Source organism: Ranitomeya variabilis, chromosome 3, assembly GCF_051348905.1.
Source record: "Ranitomeya variabilis isolate aRanVar5 chromosome 3, aRanVar5.hap1, whole genome shotgun sequence".
NCBI classification, from domain to species: Eukaryota; Metazoa; Chordata; class Amphibia; order Anura; family Dendrobatidae; genus Ranitomeya; species Ranitomeya variabilis.
The window spans coordinates 504,083,293-504,104,922 of NC_135234.1; the positions used below are offsets into that span (position 1 = coordinate 504,083,293).

Below are 21,630 nucleotides of genomic sequence, written 5' to 3' on the forward strand. Positions count from 1 at the left end.
GTGCATGGGAATATAGGGGAATTGTGACAGTGTGCCATGGGAATATAGGGAATTGTGACAGTGTGCATGGGAATATAGGGGAATTGTGACAGTGTGCATGGGAATATAGGGGAATTGTGACAGTGTGTGCATGGGAATATAGGGGAATTGTGACAGTGTGCATGGGAATATAGGGGAATTGTGACAGTGTGCATGGGAATATAGGGAATTGTGACAGTGTGCATGGGAATATAGGGGAATTGTGACCTTGTGCATGGGGATATAGGGGAATTGTGACAATGTGCATGGGAATATAGGGGAATTGTGACAGTGTGCATGGGAATATAGGGAATTGTGACAGTGTGCATGGGAATATAGGGGAATTGTGACCTTGTGCATGGGGATATAGGGGAATTGTGACAGTGTGCATGGTAATATAGGGGAATTGTGACAGTGTGCATGGGAATATAGGGGAAATATGACTGTGTGTGCATGGGAATATAGGGGAATTGTGACAGTGTGTGCATGGGAATATAGGGGAATTGCAACAGTGTGCATGGGAATATAGGGAATTGTGACAGTGTGCATGGGAATATAGGGGAATTGTGACCTTGTGCATGGGGATATAGGGGAATTGTGACAGTGTGCATGGGAATATAGGGGAATTGTGACAGTGTGCATGGGAATATAGGGGAAATATGACTGTGTGTGCATGGGAATATAGGGGAATTGTGACAGTGTGCCATGGGAATATAGGGAATTGTGACAGTGTGCATGGGAATATAGGGGAATTGTGACAGTGTGCATGGGAATATAGGGGAAATATGACTGTGTGTGCATGGGAATATAGGGGAATTGTGACAGTGTGTGCATGGGAATATAGGGGAATTGTGACAGGGTGTGCATAGGAATATAGGGGAATTGCGACAGTGTGCATGGGAATATAGGGAATTGTGACAGTGTGCATGGGAATATAGGGGAATTGTGACCTTGTGCATGGGAATATAGGGGAATTGTGACAGTGTGCATGGGAATATAGGGAATTGTGACAGTGTGCATGGGAATATAGGGGAATTGTGACCTTGTGCATGGGAATATAGGGGAATTGTGACAGTGTGCATGGGAATATAGGGGAATTGTGACAGTGTGTGCATGGGAATATAGGGGAATTGTGACAGTGTGCATGGGAATATAGGGGAAATATGACTGTGTGTGCATGGGAATATAGGGGAATTGTGACAGTGTGCCATGGGAATATAGGGAATTGTGACAGTGTGCATGGGAATATAGGGGAATTGTGACAGTGTGCATGGGAATATAGGGGAAATCTGACTGTGTGTGCATGGGAATATAGGGGAATTGTGACAGTGTGTGCATGGGAATATAGGGGAATTGTGACAGGGTGTGCATAGGAATATAGGGGAATTGCGACAGTGTGCATGGGAATATAGGGAATTGTGACAGTGTGCATGGGAATATAGGGGAAATCTGACTGTGTGTGCATGGGAATATAGGGGAATTGTGACAGTGTGTGCATGGGAATATAGGGGAATTGTGACAGGGTGTGCATAGGAATATAGGGGAATTGCGACAGTGTGCATGGGAATATAGGGAATTGTGACAGTGTGCATGGGAATATAGGGGAAATATGACTGTGTGTGCATGGGAATATAGGGGAATTGTAACAGTGTGCCATGGGAATATAGGGAATTGTGACAGTGTGCATGGGAATATAGGGGAATTGTGACAGTGTGCATGGGAATATAGGGGAAATATGACTGTGTGTGCATGGGAATATAGGGGAATTGTGACAGTGTGTGCATGGGAATATAGGGAATTGTGACAGTGTGTGCATGGGAATATAGGGGAATTGTGACAGTGTGCATGGGAATATAGGGAATTGTGACAGTGTGCATGGGAATATAGGGGAATTGTGACCTTGTGCATGGGAATATAGGGGAATTGTGACAGCGTGCATGGTAATATAGGGGAATTGTGACAGTGTGTGCATGGGAATATAGGGAATTGTGACAGTGTGCCATGGGAATATAGGGGAATTGTGACCTTGTGCATGGGAATATAGGGGAATTGTGACAGCGTGCATGGTAATATAGGGGAATTGTGACAGTGTGTGCATGGGAATATAGGGAATTGTGACAGTGTGCCATGGGAATATAGGGGAATTGTGACAGTGTGCATGGGAATATAGGGGAATTGTGACCTTGTGCATGGGAATATAGGGGAATTGTGACAGCGTACATGGTAATATAGGGGAATTGTGACAGTGTGTGCATGGGAATATAGGGAATTGCGACAGTGTGCCATGGGAATATAGGGGAATTGTGACCTTGTGCATGGGAATATAGGGGAATTGTGACAGCGTGCATGGTAATATAGGGGAATTGTGACTGTGTGCATGGGAATATAGGGAATTGTGACAGTGTGCCATGGGAATATAGGGGAATTGTGACCTTGTGCATGGGAATATAGGGGAATTGTGACAGCGTGCATGGTAATATAGGGGAATTGTGACAGTGTGTGCATGGGAATATAGGGGAATTGTGACAGCGTGCATGGTAATATAGGGGAATTGTGACAGTGTGCATGGGTATATAGGGGAATTGTGACCTTGTGCATGGGAATATAGGGGAATTGTGACAGTGTGCATGGGAATATAGGGGAATTGTGACAGTGTGCATGGGAATATAGGGGAAATATGACTGTGTGTGCATGGGAATATAGGGGAATTGTGACAGTGTGCCATGGGAATATAGGGAATTGTGACAGTGTGCATGGGAATATAGGGGAATTGTGACAGTGTGCATGGGAATATAGGGGAATTGTGACAGTGTGTGCATGGGAATATAGGGGAATTGCGACAGTGTGCCATGGGAATATAGGGGAATTGTGACCTTGTGCATGGGAATATAGGGGAATTGTGACAGCGTGCATGGTAATATAGGGGAATTGTGACAGTGTGTGCATGGGAATATAGGGGAATTGCGACTGTGTGCCATGGGAATATAGGGGAATTGTCAGTGTGCATGGTAATATAGGGGAATTGTGACAGTGTGTGCATGGGAATATAGGGAATTGCGACAGTGTGCCATGGGAATATAGGGGAATTGTGACAGTGTGTGCATGGGAATATAGGGAATTGTGACAGTGTGCCATGGGAATATAGGGGATTTGTGACAGCGTGCATGGTAATATAGGGGAATTGTGACAGTGTGTGCATATGAATATAGGGAATTGTGACAGTGTGCCACGGGAATATAGGGGAATTGTGACAGCGTGCATGGTAATATAGGGGAATTGTGACAGTGTGCATGGGAATATAGGGGAATTGTGACCTTGTGCATGGGAATATAGGGGAATTGTGACAGTGTGCATGGGAATATAGGGGAATTGTGACAGTGTGCATGGGAATATATGGGAATTGTGACCTTGTGCATGGGAATATAGGGGAATTGTGACAGCGTGCATGGTAATATAGGGGAATTGTGACAGTGTGTGCATGGGAATATAGGGAATTGTGACAGTGTGCATGGGAATATAGGGGAATTGTGACAGCGTGCATGGTAATATAGGGGAATTGTGACAGTGTGTATGGGAATATATGGGAATTGTGACCTTGTGCATGGGAATATAGGGGAATTGTGACCGTGTGCATGGGAATATAGGGGAATTGTGACCTTGTGCATGGGAATATAGGGGAATTGTGACCGTGTGCTTGGGTATATAGGGGAATTGTGACAGTGTGCACATCACACTGTCACGATGCGGCAGTCTGCAATCACATAGCGTGGCTGCAATTTTTGGCAGGGTTTTTGTCTCCCTTGAAGACCTCTTTAAGTGTGCCCGTTGCACAACCTAAAAAAAGGAATATATCGGTAGGAAAAAACCTCTATTCTTTGCTATTTCCTATGAGCATTTCGTTTTTTCTCAGAAATAGTTGCTGAACACCTATACTTTTAAAGTGCCTCCTGAACATCGACTGAGGATATCCTATTAATAGCAGTGTTCTGGAAGCGTTGTGACCTTCAGAGCCTAACATCCATCTCTTTTTATTGCTCTATTATTTTTGGAGCAGTAGTAAAAACCTGGCTGTCACAGCAGTTGATTCCTGGCAGGACTTTCGTAGATGGACTGCATCCTGCAAATATTCGCTCCTTGAAAAGATACATTTTCCTCCCTAAGGTGCTATTCTTGAAGCTTCTTTTTAAGCGATATTCTATATAGAGGATGATGTGATTGATTAATTTGTCCTAGTTAATGTAGGAGTTTATTGTGCCCTGTTCATTGTTTGTGTGGGTACTGGAAGATACATATACTCATGTCTATTATGTACTGTATAATAACGTTCCTTCATGCTCGTGTTTTGTTTCTAAGCCTAGGTTCACATTGCGTTAATGGGTTAACGCTAACGGACTGCGTTGCACGATGAAATTGTCGCAATTAACGCCGTGCAACCGGTCCGTTAGCGCACCCATTGACAGCAATGTGATTTGTCTCTGTAGCGCATCGCTAGCGCATGTCATTTTCGGCACGCACTAGCCTTGTGCCTTTCTTTTGTGACGGACCTCGGACACTGCTTGCAGCGTCCGAAGTGCGTCCGAGGTCCGGTCCTCGCTAGCGCAGATCGGGGATCTGCGCTAGCGGGAACGACGAACGCGAACCCTAAAGAAACATTGCGTTAGCGTATGCGCTTAACGGATTGCCCTAACGCAATGTGAACCTAGCCTAACAATATGACATATGATTTATCATTAATTGTTGCTCAGCCTACATTACAGACCAAAAGTTTGGACACACCTTTTCATTTAAAGATTTTTCTGTATTTTCATGACTATGAAAATTGTACATTCACACTGAAGGCATCAAAACTATGAATTAACACATGTGGAATTATATACTTAACAAAAAAAGTGTGAAACAACTGAAATTATTTCTTATATTCTAGGTTCTTCAAAGTAGCCACCTTTTGCTTTGATGCCTGCTTTGCACACTCTTGGCATTCTCTTGATGAGCTTCAAGAGGTAGTGACCGGGAATGATTTTCACTTCACAGGTGTGCCCTGTCAGGTTTAATAAGTGGGATTTCTTACCTTATAAATGGGGATGGGACCATCAGTTGTGTTGTGCAGAAGTCTGGTGGATACACAGCTGATAGTCCTACTGAATAGACTGTTAGCTGTTTTTTTCTTGCCATAATACAAATTCTAAGTAAAGAAAAACGAGTGACCATCAAAACTTTAAGAAATGAAGGTCAGTCAGTCAGAAAAATTGGGAAAACTTTGAAAGTGTCCCCAAGTGCAGTGGCAAAAACTATCAAGCGCTACAAAGAAACTGGCTCACGTGAGGACCGCCCCAGGAAAGGAAGACCAAGAGTCACCTCTGCTTCTGAGGATAAGTTTATCCGAATCACCAGCCTCAGAAATCGCAGGTTAACAGCAGCTCAGATTAGAGACCAGGTCAATGCCACACAGAGTTCTAGCAGCAGACACATCTCTACAACAACTGTTAAAGGGCCACTGTCACCCCCCTCCAGCCGTTATAAACTAAAAGCGCCACCTTGTGCAGCAGTAATGCTGCATTCTAACAAGGTGGCTCTTTTAGTTTTAGGTTCAAGTATACCCCCCAAAAAAGCGATTTGATACTTAGCCATAATTGGTGTCTCTAGCCACGTAGGCTGGTCCTCCCTACCCAGCTTGGCCAGATCCTCTGCCGTCACTCACATCTTCTTGGTCTTTCTGCGCCGCCCCCTCAGCGCTGTTTACGTTTTCAAACCGGCACCTGCGCTGTGTAGTACTGTTCTGCGCAGGCGCAGTAAGCTCTGGCCGTCTGCCGTCCCAGCCCCGCACTGTGTTATGCATTATGCACAGTGCGGGGCTGGGATTCCAAAGGTGGGGGCCGCACTGCCCACGCAGGCGCAGTGTGAAAGCCTGGCTTGGACGGCAAACGGCCAGAGCTTACTGCGTCTGCGCAGGACAGTACTACACAGCGCAGGCGCCGGTTTGAAAACGTAAACAGCGCTGAGGGGGCGGCGCAGAAAGACCAAGAAGATGTGAGTGACGGCAGAGGATCTGGCCAAGCTGGGGAGGGAGGACCAGCCTAGGTGGCTAGAGACATCAATTATGGCTAAGTATCAAATCGCTTTTTTTGGGGTATACTTGAACCTAAAACTAAAAGAGCCACCTTGTTAGAATGCAGCATTACTGCTGCACAAGGTGGCTCTTTTAGTTTATAACGGCTGGAGGGGGGTGACAGTGGCCCTTTAAGAGGAGACTTTGAGCAGCCGGCCTTCATGGTAAAATAGCTGCTAGGAAACCACTGCTAAGGACAGGCAACAAGCAAAATAGACTTGTTTGGGCTAAAGAACAAAGAATGGACATTAGACCAGTGGAAATCTGTGCTTTGGTCTGATGAGTCCAAATTTGAGATCTTTGGTTCCAACCACCGTGTCTTTGTGCGACGCAGAAAAGGTGAACGGATGGACTTTACATGCCTGGTTCCCACCGTGAAGCATGGAGGAGAAGGTGTGATGGTGTGGGGGTGCTTTGCTGGTGACACTGTTGGGGATTTATTCAAAATTGAAGGCATACTGAACCAGCATGACTACCACAGCATCTTGCAGCGGCATGCTATTCCATCCGGTTTGCGTTTAGTTGGACCATCATTTATTTTTCAACAGGACATTGACCCCAAACATACCTCCAGGCTGTGTCAGGGCTATTTGACCAAGAAGGAGAGTGATGGGGTGCTACGCCAGATGACCTGGCCTCCACAGTCACCAGACCTGAACCCCATTGAGATGGTTTGGGGTGAGCTGGACCGCAGAGTGAAGGCAAAAGGGCCAACAAGTGCTAAGCATCTCTGGGAACGCCTTCAAGATTGTTGGAAGACCATTCTTGAAGCTCATCAACAGAATGCCAAGAGTGTGCAAAGCAGTCATCAAAGCAAAAGGTGGCTACTTTGAAGAACCTAGAATATAAGACATAATTTCAGTTGTTTCACACTTCTTCTTTGTTAGGTATATAATTCCACATGTGTTGATTCATAGTTTTGATGCCTTCAGTGTGAATGTACAATTTTCATAGTCATGAAAATACAGAAAAATCTTTAAATGAGAAGGTGTGTCCAAACTTTTGGTCTGTACTGTATATTCGTATATATATTTTTTTTACGATCTTGTTAATGATTTTTCTTCAATTTACTTGTTTTGTTATTTGTTTTTTCAGAAAATTCTCCCAGGAGGGAACACATCATTTGATGTAGTGTTTCTCGCAAGAGTAGTGGGAAACGTAGAAAATACTTTATTTATTAACACCTCAAATCATGGGGTATTTACCTATCAGGTAGGATATTAAAAATATGTAAAATGACAAAATCCTGATGCTGGCATAGTTGTTAGACACCCTCAGTTTTAAAGAGTTGTCGAGGCAATTGTAACATTTTAGCAGTGTCGTGGTATCTTAAATATAACAAGCAAAGCTATACTCGCGTACCAACAGATACCTGGATCCAGCGAGGCCTGCGCTAGATCCCGGTAAGTGCAGATAGGGCTAAAATGTGAATTTTGCCAAGGCAAATGGATTTTCTTTGCACATAAACCTTATTTTATAACACCGGTCTACTAAAACATTTTTTTTCCAGATGCCAAGTTTTTTTTTAATGGATTTGGGGTATTTTGAGGGGTGCTGAGTTAAGAAAAATCCCATTACTTTTGCTGAATTTGTTCTAGTTTTTGAGATAATTCGGCCATGAAAATAATGTATTCCCAAAATGTGACTTGTGTGTGATAAACAAATGCTATAGCTTTTGTTCGGTCTTTTGACTCTTTAACTGTGTCTTGGGTAATGAAATATCTCCTATAATTATTTAGTATTCTAATTTGAGGCCTACAAAGCTATAACAGTGACTTTTTGAAGCCTCATTTCTTCTGTAATTAATTAACCATTAAATATCTCAGATAAAAGAGCCAATCTGGCAAAACCGATGTCCCATTCGTAATCCGCACTGTAAACTTAATATTAAACCCGTTCACACATCGTTGGCACCAAAATCGCTGTATTTTGTAATCAGTGTAACATTTTGAATGTATTGCAGGTTTTTGGAGTTGGGATCCCCAACCCATATCGATTGCGCCCATTCATTGGGGCACGAGTTCCTGTAAATAGCAGTTTTTCACCTTTAATTAATATTCATAACCCACACAGTGAACCTCTGCAGGTATGTACACATGGTGTTTTGGTCATGAAATGTTTAGTTATGCCTGTCTCCTAGAAGTTTTGTAAAGTTGTAGCACACAGCAACCCATTATTCGTGTTGGTGAAACACGCATGCATGCAGGCATACATACGCCAGCAGATAAATACACATACACACGTGCACATAGGAATACACACACACCTCCTAAGCTGGATACTTAAGGAGGTTATATAGACAGCTTTTTCCTATTCTATTATCTTACCTCTCTATTCCATCCATTTTACACTCCAAAAACTGTAGATTTCCCGAGCTGGTGTGATGTCATCATGGCAGTGAATCGCACACATGACGACATGCCAACCTAACTAATCAAAAGGCGTTTTGGGTATCCTGGAATATAAGGGATTCGCGAGCCTCCCATTTAACAGCCAGAGATTTCTGTCCTGGCCGATAGACCACGGTCCCGGAAAATCAGTTCACCTATCTCTGCCTCTAGGGGTAATGCAGTTATTTTCACTGATTCTTTTAAAAGATTATACGGATTTCCTTGTTTTTCCTCACTCATGTTATAGTGACAGGTTCCATTTAAACTCTTCATAGGGTTCCCAAAATAGCAAGTCAACCCCTAATGTAGCTGGCACCCCAGTTGAGACCTGAATGAAACTTCAGCTTCATCTTGAATGAAAATTTATGGGAATTCTGGAGAAAGCTTAGTTCAGCGCTCTATTTCCAGCTGTCTCACACCTTTTTTCATACTTTTGGTTCCGTGGCCCCTTTTTCTGTGTTGCTATGAGTCCAAGATATCAGCAGGTTATCCCTCATCCCGGCAAGTTATCCAAGCAATGGGATAGCTTGTTATCTTAGAAATAACCCTTTAATTATGTTAGTTTTTATCTGTCAGAATTGCTATTCACAGACGTGTTTGATTTTCAATGATTTTGAGGCCTGTCATTCTTTCTAGGTAGTAGAAATGTATTCCAGTGGGGGTGATCTGCACTTAGAGCTTCCAACAGGCCAGCAAGGAGGCACTAAGAAATTATGGGTAAGCATCCTTATTCTCCAATTACTACAGTCTGACTGGGGAGAACAACAGATTGAGATGGTGGTGCTAATTATTATTTCTTGTTTAGGAAATACCACCATATGAAACAAAGGGTGTAATGCGTGCAAGCTTCTCTTCTCGAGAGGCTGACAATCACACTGCCTTCATTAGGATTAAAACCAATGCATCTGACAGCGCAGAGTTCATTATTCTTCCTGTGGAGGTGGAAGTCACAACAGGTTAGTTTTATCGTAACTTTATACTGTGTGTATAGCTTTTCCTTTTTAGGAGGTTTAGAGACATGACTTTGTTTTCTTTTTAGCCCCTGGCATTTATTCATCAATAGAAATGCTGGATTTTGGTACATTACGAACACAGGGTGAGAAAGATTTACTAATCAGCATTTTGTAATGAGAAATTCTTCATTCCTAGTTAGTTGTGGCAGATGACGTTGTAGGATCCTGAATTTACCAAATGCATGTAATTGTTTTTCTTATTTTTACTACTATACTAGTGCTCAGCTCTTTTGTTTTCTGAATCATTTAATACATTACACCTCATTAGTGAGAATACTAAGAAACCTTCTCTTTTTGCTTACAGATGTTCCCAAAGTTCTTAATCTCCATTTACTGAATTCCGGAACTAAAGATGTTCCAATAACTGTAAGTAGCATTTCTATCTTTCAGTTGTCTTCATTTACATTTTTGCCATTTTAAAGGTAACTTCACACTCGACAGGTTCGTCTCAGGAATGCCTGTGGCTGAAAATATCTTCTGTGCTCATATGTGTAGTGGTTTCTGCTGGATGTGAATTAATTTTGCGAAACCTCATTCAGATGTATAGGATTTATAGGTTATCTGGGACATAAAAAATGCATCAACCGTAGGCAGTGTCCAATTTCCAGTGATCCCAGCTAGTGATTCTCTTCACGTGCAGCGGTAATGTGTCCACCATGCCCATGTGACTTATGAAGCAAATCTCTGTCCTTGGTAATGATGCCTAAGTGTAAAGCACAGAACCAAGCAGGTCAGCGATTGCCTGCAGCAGTCATGTCCGCATGCTGACAGGTAATTGCTGGAAGCCAAGTACAGAGTGCCAAGGATAACGGGGCTGGAGAATTAATGGGCAAAGTTTTGCTTTTTTTTTTTTTTTCCATTCTTTATAAAGGAGTTCTCCACTATTAAGACAGCCTTAATTAATGTATTTTGCCATCTAAAGTAAAACCCGTCTGTTCTCTCCTTTGGTGCCAACGCCAATAGACCAATGTCACTAATGGGACACTTCACTCTCATTTCCTTCAAACAAATCTGACATTCAGATGGAGTTGGAGAGCAGCAGAAGTTCTCACTTCCTCCAGCTGTCAGTTTTGTCAGAAGATACTGAGGTTGAAGTGGCTTTTAATGGCCAGTGATTGGCTGCAGGACTCACGTGACATAGCAATGTCACACAACCCCCCGGGAGATCTGACGCCCACAGAGTTGGAAATCACCAGATGTGAGTACGGGCTGCTTTTAGTTTTACGTGGGGGGATTTAGTAATGTTCGAACTGTGGACAACCACTTTAATTCTAGCACACATTAGCTACAGTTAGTCATATCAGAAAAATGGACCACATTTTGGATCCATTGTTAAGGAGAGCCGCTGTCATGCTAACTGATCTAGTAAATGCATACGGGACAGTCGGCAAGTTGATTTTGCCATTTTCACCCCCAAAACTGTGGCTGCAGCTTCTTCATATAAATTCCCTTTTTTATCCAAACATAATAAGTCTGTGGCCAAGGTTAGAATACCAGGGCGGGGGGCGGGGGGGGGGGGGGGGGGGGGTGATAGTTATTCCTTGGTCCATACATGCAACCTTGAAATGTAATTGGCAGTGTCGGTATTAATAGAGTTTCCATATGCCATATATTCATTCCCTCTTATCACTGTCTCTCCCTAATTAACTGCACACAAAAATAGTAGCACAAAGCAGTGTGCGTGTGGGGGGCAGAACATCCGAGGCATGCACTTCATGCCGGCAGATGGTTTCCTGCATTCCCAGAGCACTCACGTGCATGTTTCATTGAAGGGTCCTATTGAAGTTCTAAAGTGGAGACTCACTTCTGAGGGGTTCCCGAAGATTACATGTGAGCTGTGCAGTGGTTAGATACAGCACACTCCATTATCGCCAGCTCACACACCGGTATCTACCCTCCCCCAAACCGAAGAAATCCAGACAAGGAATTTATGAAGGAGGGTAACTGTGCTGGAGCTTGGCAATACACGTATATTAATGTGGGCCATTCATTGAGTAAAAGTCGTAAAAGTGGCACTTCCCTTTCCGCTACTATTGAACAGGTGCCATTTTGTTAGTAACCTTTACGCTAGCATTGCTAGATTGCCAGTATTCGTGAACTATGGTGAGAATTTCTCTTTGTAAGTGACAGGTTTTGATTTATTGACATAAAGCTGCCAACACAAATGAGTGCCTGTACTGTGCTGGATGATGAAATGCCCGTGGCTATTTTGCTGCCTAACCTAAAATATGCGCTCACGTGTATTCTCCTGTGGGGATGCGCTCATGAGATTTCATTCCTCCATCTCTTTACTCGCTTAATAACCTGGGTAACTTTGTCAGGTAACTGCGGTATCTTGAGGCATAATGTAAAAGAATTTATAACTGGGTGGGGAGAGACTACAGAAAAAGATTCAGTATGGAAGATAGTTTATCATCAGTATTGTGGCCATCAGCTCATTGTTCGCAGCCCTTGTAGTTTGCCTTGGTTGCATGATGCTGTTCTTGTATTTCCCCACCTGGCGAGGTGCTCTGTATTCCATCACTTAGGTTGTGATTAAAGGGAACCTGCCACCATGAGAGTGCAGTCCAATCTTCAGGCATTCTGATATAGAGCCGGGGGAGCGGAGTAGATTCTATGTAACTTAGTGAGAAAAGATTCAGTGTAACCTGTGTTTTAATCATTTAAAGCTCTGCTCCTTCTGGGATTTTCGGTGCAGTGGGCGGTCCTATCAGTGACTGACAGCTGTTCTTGTATAAGTGTGCATACAGAGGTAGCTGTCAGTCACTGATAGGACCGCCCACTGAACCAAACATCCCAGAAACAGCAAACAATGTAATCATTGAATATTTTCTCACAAGCTTATATATTGGTCTACTCCGCTTCCTCTGCTCTTTATCCTGGTGCCTGCAGATTATCACTTTTAAGCTTGGCATTTTTAGCCCATATTAAGAAAAAATGTTAAGGGCACACAGTATTTCCAACATTATGTAGACGACTACAAGAATATGGTAAAATCTTATGATTTAAGGTTCTGTTCTGTTACTTTATAGATAAATGGAAAGAACCAATTTTGTTCATGTCCACTTTCTTTTTCAGATGTGAGATGCTATTACTCTGCCTCAGGTTCATCCGTTTTCAGTAGTAATTATTATGCAGAATAGTGTGCTATGTTACTAGCATTTGCTTTGTGTTTGGCTGCCTGTTCAGCATTCGATCAGGGGGCTTCCTTCTAAATACACAAAATATTGTATTCCCCCCATGTAGCATTTAACTTTAGTGAGGCAAACTGTCCAAAATATGAAACTTGGGACTCATTTTAAGTGGTGTTGTATTTGTATCCAGCAACTGTAGCATAGTCTTGTTGCCAGAAAGAGACGGAGCCCAAAGTTTCTTATTTTGGACCCCATTTGCCTCGTTGAAGCCAGTGGCATTGTCATGGGCTAAATACTGTTTCTCTGGATTTCAAATTGGAGCCCCAGACAAAGGGCGGAACGGGAAGGAAAATGCATGGTAAACGCTGCCTATGGTGCTGATTTTGTGTGTGAACATCTTCATCTCCACAGTGATGGCTACTATTCATTTGCTCATTTACACTTTGTGGTCTTGTCTTTTATCAAAGATATCTGTATTTAAAAATATCTCGAATGCCCAGAGTACACCATACCTTTCAGTACTTCATACATTTGCTAGCAGCACAGTAGAAAGGCACTTTAGTTAAGCGAGCTGGACATCAGAAGGTACGGTACTTAAAAACACGGCCACTTCCTCTATAATTCACAACCAATTACATTTCTGGAAAACGTGGCCAGGGGAAATGTCACTGCTAGATTCAAGGTGTCCAAGTCCATAAGGACAGTCTAGTAGAAGGCTTTTATGTATTGGATGACTGCTGGGCTTTATTGTAAATGAAGAGAAGTTCTATATACTATTAATATGCTTTACATGCAATGTTTTTTTTTTTATCTTACTCTGAGTTGCATTCTATACTTTTAGAGCGTGCGATCAACGCCACAGAATGACGCAATAACTGTGCACTTCAAACCCATCACATTGAAAGCGTCCGATAGCAAATATACCAAAGTTGCAAGTATAAGTTTTGATGGTAAGATTCCGACTATGGTCACTGCACAGAATGTACAACATCCACCTTTCCTTTATCGTGTGACCACCATTCGCCTGCGCTTTTGGTCAGAACATTGCCAACCAATGCAGTTTATCTGTATTTTTTTATGTTTTCAATCTGTGGTGAAAAATGTATAAACTGTAAATACACCGTAGAATGCTAAACTAATCTCTGCATGTAGTTCAGAAGTTGTTAGTATCCTTTTCTGTAGATATCAAACCACCACACATTTCTATAAGACCAGTTAATGATTGGGGCACAGCGTAGTATGACCGGCATCCCTTTTTCTATGGTTTTCTCTGAGCTAATGCCAGTTTGATAAAAGAAGCTTTGTCTTTTATGATATGTACTACAGCCATTTAAATTGGGCTTTCATGGTGCATGTATTGTAGCAAGGCTATGAGTGGAGTCCGTTCCATCATGGCTTCAGTTATTTTGACAAGAAGAATACCGTCATATGCTATTCTTTCCTCAGCCATTTTAACTGAACCTTCCACAGTAGTATGAACATAACCAAAAACATTGGTATTTTCATCGAAATAGTTTCCTGGATCAGTGTGTCATCTTCAGAAACTAGTACCCATTGTCTTATTATATATTTCAAGGATAGCATCCAGGCCCTCTTTGAACTTGTTTGGTAAATGACCATTATAACATCATGTGACAGAAAATTCCATGATCTCACTGCTTAAATAGTAAAGGATTTGCATCTATGATGATGACAATTAAACCTGTTTGCCTCTAGATGTAGAGGATGCCCCCTTGTCATTGTTGGAGACCCAATTGTAATAAATTGATGAGAAAATGTTCTGTACTGTGCATTTATTTTAATTAAAAATTGGAATTAGATTGGCATTGAATTGTTGTTGTTTAAAAACTGAATAATCCCGAGTCTGTCCTGGTACTGCGAGCCACTAATTTCCCTTAAAAATCTTAGTCACTCTTTTCTGCACCTGCTCTGGTTCAGCCAAGTCCTTCACTGGAGACCAAAATTGTACCCAACATTCTACCATAAGTGTTTCCCAACTAGTAACTGGTATAGAAGCAAAACTATGCTCTTTGTCGTGAGCAGCTCTGCCTCTTTTACTGCATCTCATGATTTTATTTGGCCTTGGTCACAGCATCCTGGAACTGGCAATAAACTTGTTTACTGACCACTAATACAGGACTTTCCATGACAGTTTTAACTAGTGTATTACCATTTAATACATATTTATACATTGTGATCCCATATTGCATGCCAGTCTTCTTAAACTGTGTAATGGAGTAAGGTGCGCCAAATTCATTAATACACGTGCATTTTCAGCTTTTATGCACCACTGTAAGAAATTTATCCATGGCACAAGGACTATCCCATGATCCATTTTTATTAAAAGTACAAAACTGGACAAAACGAAGCAATATTTCAGCCACAATATGGCCTTTGTCATGTTTTAAAGGAAAAAAGACAATCCTGGCTTGACAAAGGCCTTATTGTGGCAAAATGTCTCTTATTTTTACTAGATTTTGTGCTTTGATTAATAAATAATGGATCACGGCATTGCTCTGGTGCAGTGGATATATTTTGTGTGGATCCATAAGCAACCAGCTTGTGAGTTGCACCAAGAATTAATTTGTTTGCCGTTCTCCTCCTGGCTAAGCTCCCCTGATTGGAACTGATGTGTAAAAAAAAAAAAAAAAAAAAGTTGCCAAATTTTTGTGCAACTAAAAGATTTGAAAAAAATGGTGCGATATTTAATACTGTTTTACACCGCATCCATGGTGAAAACGGTTTTCGGAATCTGAGCTTTTATTTTCTTGGCCCAAGTGTACAACGTTACATTTAGCTCTAGCTTCCCTAAATTCCTTTCTAGTATGAAATTATCCGCTGGATTAATTGCACAGCTTGGTATTATCGGAAGATATCGAAATACTTCTTGTACAAGGTCACAAATAAATATTTTAAAAAAAGAAGAGGGCACAATACAGACCCCCTGTGGTACCCCACTGTTATCTGTGACCCAATCAGAGTGTTAATTCATAACTGCCCTCTTTTTTTTTTTTTTTCTTATTACTGAGCCAGTTGTTAACCTAATTACACAAATTTTCCCTTGTCACATTTTTCTCACCAACTTTATGTGGCACTGTATTGAACGCCTTTGAACAGTCCAGATAGACATCAAAGGCCTTACATACTCATAGAAGCTTATCCGATCAGTCGGACAGGACCGAACCCTCATACACCAATGTTGATGCTGGATTATGAGGTTATTTTTTTTATTGAGAAAGTCTTGTTATATACTCACTTAGAAACCCCTTGCCCACAATGGTGGTTAAAGTTAACCTGTCCGCTTTACCAGGCCTCTCAGACTGACACCATTCATTTAATGATCCCTTTATGTACTTCCTAACAAGCCTCTTTTTGTGGCTTATTGATTTTTGAATATGTCTCAAATCAATTTTAAATTGGACTTGCGATGTGCTAATTAGCGTATGATTAGTCATGGGGGCATTGTTTCTTAGTCTAAACGTCCGATTGATAATGTAAGCAGGCCCCTGTGGCCACGAATTACATGAGAAGCGTCATCACCAACGATTGCAAATTTCTGCTCCCTGGTAATGTACAGTGAGGCCGCTTGTTCGCTCTCCAGCTTCATCGGCGCAGTGCTGAGAATTGCCCTTTAATCTATAGGAAGCATTTCTGCATTCATTGTACAAACATATTTTATGTATTTAGGAAATTCTCAGTTTATGTTGTTTCTTCCAAACAAACAGCATCAAAAGCTAAGAAGTCATCACAGTTCTCTGGAAAGATTACGGTCAAGGCAAAAGAGAAGAGTTACTCAAAACTTGAAATTCCTTATCAAGCTGAAGTGTTAGATGGGTGAGTCAAGAGGATGTAAGCCATTTTGGCCCCTGCATATAGGATACATATACTAGACTGCTTCATTATTTACGTATGTCTGGTGTTTCTATGATACTTCTATTACTAGCATATATAGCATAATATAATGTTACCCATGCAAATGTTTTGTGGTAAACCCCTGTTGTGGTTTTACCTAAACTTTATTATTTTACAATTATTGTCTTCAGTTTATTAATTATTTCCTTATAACCTGCATGTATTACTTACATTTGGCTTAGGTACCTGGGATTTGATCACGCAGCCACGTTATTTCACATCCGGGATAGTCCATCAGATCCAGTAGAAAGGCCCATTTTCTTGACAAACACCTTTAACTTTGCTGTGCTTATCCATGATGTCTTGTTACCTGAAGATGCAAAGTCAATGTTTAAAGTAAGTATATATTATACTACTTAATCTGGATATATATATATATATATATATATATATATATATATATATATATATATATATATATATATATATATATACATACTAGATGGCAGCCCGATTCTAAAGAATCGGGAGTCTAGAATCCATATATACTTTATTTATTCAAATGTAAGAATAATACAATTAATAAATAATAGTAAGAAAGAACAAAAAATGGCTGCACTCACCAGCTCTTGACAATTCTTGACAGTACGGCACATTTCTGATTGGTCGCTCGCGGCAGGCGGCAACCAATCAGAAAAGTGCCGCGCACCACGAAGGCATATATCTTTGTCCACCCTGAGCGGGTGTAGGACGCTGGTGACGTCACTTATCTCCGGACATTATCTCCGGACAAAGCCACGGAAGTTGGCACAAATTGCTGGAAGTAGTATTCTAGGCAATTATATATTAGATTTTAATGTTATCAGTGTTTACCTTTGAACGTTTATATTGTATTGTCCTGTCACCAGCCATGTGTACGATTATCGGCCGAAAGCCTCTCTGGAACCAATAATCACCCCATGTAAAGGTATCTTTATAAGTTAAAGATTCAGAATACTATGACTTTTATCATATCCTGAACAGTCAAGTTTTTTATGAACCGTTAAGGTTTTCTGGTTGAAGTAAAAAAAACTCTGAGTGTTTACAGTTTGAAACCATAAAATGTTGAAAAATTATGTCATTCTTGAGTATATCACTCAATGGTGCTCATAAACGTGTCAAATTTGATCTATAATATACTTTAATATACGTTACTTTAATCTTTAATATACTTAAGAACAGGACCCCAGACATCACACAGGGGGTCTGAAACACCGCACAGTGGTCCAAAATATCGCTGTGCTCTGCCTGGGGCCCCATGTTCTGCCTGGGGCCTTTGTGCTCTGCCTGGGGCCCCATAGGCTGCCTGGGGCCCCTGTGCTCTGCCTGGGACCACTGTGCTCTGCCTGGGGCCCCATATGCTGCCTGGGGCCCCTGTGCTCTGCCTGGGGTCACTGTGCTCTGCCTGGGGCCCCATATGCTGCCTGGGGCCCCTGTGCTCTGCCTGGGGCCCCTGTGCTCTGCCTGGGGCCACATGTTCTGCCTGGGGCCCCTGTGCTCTGCCTGGGGCCACTGTGCTCTGCCTGGGGCCCCATGTTCTGCCTGGGGCCCCTGTGCTCTGCCTGGGGCCCCATAAGCTGCCTGGGGCCCCTGTGCTCTGCCTGGGACCACTGTGCTCTGCCTGGGGCCCCATATGCTGCCTGGGGCCCCATATGCTGCCTGGGGCCCCTGTGCTCTGCCTGGGGCCACTGTGCTCTGCCTGGGGCCCCATATGCTGCCTGGGGCCACTGTGCTCTGCCTGGGGCCCCATATGCTGCCTGGGGCCCCTGTGCTCTGCCTGGGGCCCCATATGCTGCCTGGGGCCCCTGTGCTCTGCCTGGGGCCCCTGTGCTCTGCCTGGGGCCCCATGTTCTGCCTGGGGCCACTGCTCTGCCTGGGGCCCCATATGCTGCCTGGGGCCCCTGTGCTCTGCCTGGGGCCCCATATGCTGCCTGGGGCCCCTGTGCTCTGCCTGGGGCCCCTGTGCTCTGCCTGGGGCCCCTGTGCTCTGCCTGGGGCCCCATGTTCTGCCTGGGGCCACTGCTCTGCCTGGGGCCCCATATGCTGCCTGGGGCCCCTGTGCTCTGCCTGGGGCCCCATATGCTGCCTGGGGCCCCTGTGCTCTGCCTGGGGCCACTGTGCTCTGCCTGGGGCCCCATAGGCTGCCTGGGGCCCCTGTGCTCTGCCTGGGACCACTGTGCTCTGCCTGGGGCCCCATATGCTGCCTGGGGCCCCTGTGCTCTGCCTGGGGCCACTGTGCTCTGCCTGGGGCCCCATATGCTGCCTGGGGCCCCTGTGCTCTGCCTGGGTGTAGGACACTGGTGACGTCACTTATCTCCGGACATTATCTCCGGACATTAGCTCCGGACATTAGCTCCGGACATTAGCTCCGGACAAAGCCACAGAAGTTGGCACAAATTGCAGGAAGTAGTATTCTAGGCAATTATATATTAGATGGGCATTTCCTGAAGGAAATACATGGTGCTTGAACAGCGCTACCAGCTTTACAGCAGCACTTTTCACACACGGGACTGGGGGGCGCGCTTACTTTTGCACCCGGGGCCGGGGGCGCGCTTACTTTTGCACCCGGGGGCGCACTTACTTTTGCACCCGGAGGCGCACTTACTTTTGCACCCGGGGGCGCACTTACTTTTGCACCCGGGGGCGCACTTACTTTTGCACCCGGGGGCGCACTTACTTTTGCACCCGGGGGCGCACTTACTTTTGCACTCGGGGGCGCACTTACTTTTGCACCAGGGGGCGCACTTACTTTTGCACCCGGGGGCGCACTTACTTTTGCACCCGGGGGCGCACTTACTTTTGCACCCGGGGGCGCACTTACTTTTGCACCCGGGGGCGCACTTACTTTTGGGGCCGCACTTACTTTTGGTGGGCGGGGCTCCTCGGCCTCCGATTTGGTTGGTGGGGCCCCTCGTCCTCCGATTTGGTGGGCGGTGTCCCTCTGCCTCCGATTTGGTGGGCGGGGACCCTCGGCCTCCGCTTTGGTGGGCGGGGCCGCTCGGCCTTCGATTTGGTGGGCGGGGCCCCTTATCCTCCGATTTGGTGGGCAGGGACCCTCGGCCTCCGATTTGGTGGTCGGGGACCCTCGGCCTCCGCTTTGGTGGGCGGGGCCCCTCGGCCTCCGATTTGGTGGGCGGGGTCCCTCTGCCTCCGATTTGGTGTGCGGGGACCCTCGGCCTCCGCTTTGGTGGGCGGGGCCCCTCGGCCTTCGATTTGGTGGGCGGGGCCCCTCGGCCTCCGATTTGGTTGGTGTGGACCCTCGGCCTCCGATTTGGTGGGCGGGGACCCTCGGCCTCCGATTTGGTGGGCGGGGACCCTCGGCCTCCGATTTGGTGGGCGGGGACCCTCGGCCTCCGATGTGGTGGGCGGGGCCCATCGGCCTCCGATGTGGTGGGCGGGGACCCTCGGCCTCCGATTTGGTGGGCGGGGCCCCTCGGCCTCCGATTTGGTGGGCGGGGCCCCTCGGCCTCCGATTTGGTGGGCGGGGCCCCTCGGCCTCCGCTTTGGTCGGCGGGGCCCCTCGGCCTCCGCTTTGGTGGGCGGGGCCGGGCCCCTCGGCCTCCGCTTTGGTGGGCGGGGCCGCTCGGCCTTCGATTTGTTGAGCGGGGCTCCTCGGCCTCCGATTTGGTGGGCGGGGACCCTCGGCCTCCGATTTGGTGGGCGGGGACCCTCGGCCTCCGATGTGGTGGGCGGGGCCCATCGGCCTCCGATGTGGTGGGCGGGGCTCCTCGGCCTCCGCTTTGGTGGGCGGGGCCGGGCCCCTCGGCCTCCGCTTTGGTGGGCGGGGCCGCTCGGCCTTCGATTTGTTGGGCGGGGCTCCTCGGCCTCCGATTTGGTGGGCGGGGACCCTCGGCCTCCGATTTGGTGGGCGGGGACCCTCGGCCTCCGATGTGGTGGGCGGGGCCCATCGGCCTCCGATGTGGTGGGCGGGGACCCTCGGCCTCCGATTTGGTGGGCGGGGCCCCTCGGCCTCCGATTTGGTGGGCGGGGCCCCTCGGCCTCCGATTTGGTGGGCGGGGCTCCTCAGCCTCCGATTTGGTGGGCGGGGCCCCTCGGCCTCCGCTTTGGTCGGCGGGGCCCCTCGGCCTCCGCTTTGGTGGGCGGGGCCGGGCCCCTCGGCCTTCGCTTTGGTGGGCGGGGCCGCTCGGCCTTCGATTTGTTGGGCGGGGCCCCTCGGCCTCCGATTTGGTTGGCGGGGCCCCTTATCCTCCGATTTGGTGGGCGGGGACTCTCGGCCTCCGATTTGGTGGGCGGGGACCCTCGGCCTCCGATTTGGTGGGCGGGGACCCTCGGCCTCCGATTTGGTTGGCGGGGCCCCTCGGCCTCCGATTTGGTGGGCGGGGACCCTCGGCCTCCGATTTGGTGGGCGGGGCCCCTCGGCCTCCGATTTGGTTGGTGGGGCCCCTTGGCCTCCGATTTGGTGGGTGGGGCCCCTCGGCCTCCGATTTGGTGGGCGGGGACCCTCGGCCTCCGATTTGGTGTGCGGGGACCCTCGGCCTCCGATTTGGTGGGCGGGGACCCTCGGCCTCCGATTTGGTGTGCGGGGACCCTCGGCCTCCGATTTGGTGGGCGGGGACCCTCGGCCTCCGATTTGGTGGGCGGGTCCCTCGGCCTCCGATTTGGTGGGCGGGGACCCTCGGCCTCCGATTTGGTGGGCGGGGACCCTCGGCCTCCGATTTGGTGGGCGGGGCCCCTCGGCCTCCGATTTGGTGGGCGGGGCCCCTCGGCCTCCGATTTGGTGGGCGGGGACCCTCGGCCTCCGATTTGGTGGGCGGGGCCCCTCGGCCTCCGCTTTGGTGGGCGGGGCCGGGCCCCTCGGCCTCCGCTTTGGTGGGCGGGGCCGGGCCCCTCGGCCTCCGCTTTGGTGGTCGGGGCCCCTCGGCCTCCGATGTGGTGGGCGGGGCCCCTCGGCCTCCGATGTGGTGGTCGGGGCCCCTCGGCCTCCGCTTTGGTGGGCGGGGCCGGGCCCCTCGGCCTCCGCTTTGGTGGTCGGGGCCCCTCGGCCTCCGCTTTGGTGGGCGGGGCCGGGCCCCTCGGCCTCCGCTTTGGTGGGCGGGGCCGCTCGGCCTTCGATTTGG

At 46.6% G+C, this 21,630-nt stretch overlaps 1 protein-coding gene across 3 annotated transcripts in view; it reads left to right on the top strand.

The window, feature by feature from the left end:
• The window catches only part of TMEM131 (transmembrane protein 131), a 244,873-nt gene that overhangs the window by 155,575 nt on the left and 67,668 nt on the right, over positions 1-21,630 (top strand). For all 3 annotated transcript variants that reach the window (XM_077296863.1, XM_077296865.1, XM_077296864.1), the window contains exons 6-14: positions 7,220-7,336; positions 8,088-8,210; positions 9,151-9,231; positions 9,320-9,470; positions 9,554-9,610; positions 9,832-9,893; positions 13,503-13,611; positions 16,387-16,495; positions 16,756-16,909. In XM_077296863.1, the coding sequence (XP_077152978.1) occupies positions 7,220-7,336; positions 8,088-8,210; positions 9,151-9,231; positions 9,320-9,470; positions 9,554-9,610; positions 9,832-9,893; positions 13,503-13,611; positions 16,387-16,495; positions 16,756-16,909 (963 nt within the window). The remainder of the gene's footprint in view (positions 1-7,219; positions 7,337-8,087; positions 8,211-9,150; positions 9,232-9,319; positions 9,471-9,553; positions 9,611-9,831; positions 9,894-13,502; positions 13,612-16,386; positions 16,496-16,755; positions 16,910-21,630) is intronic.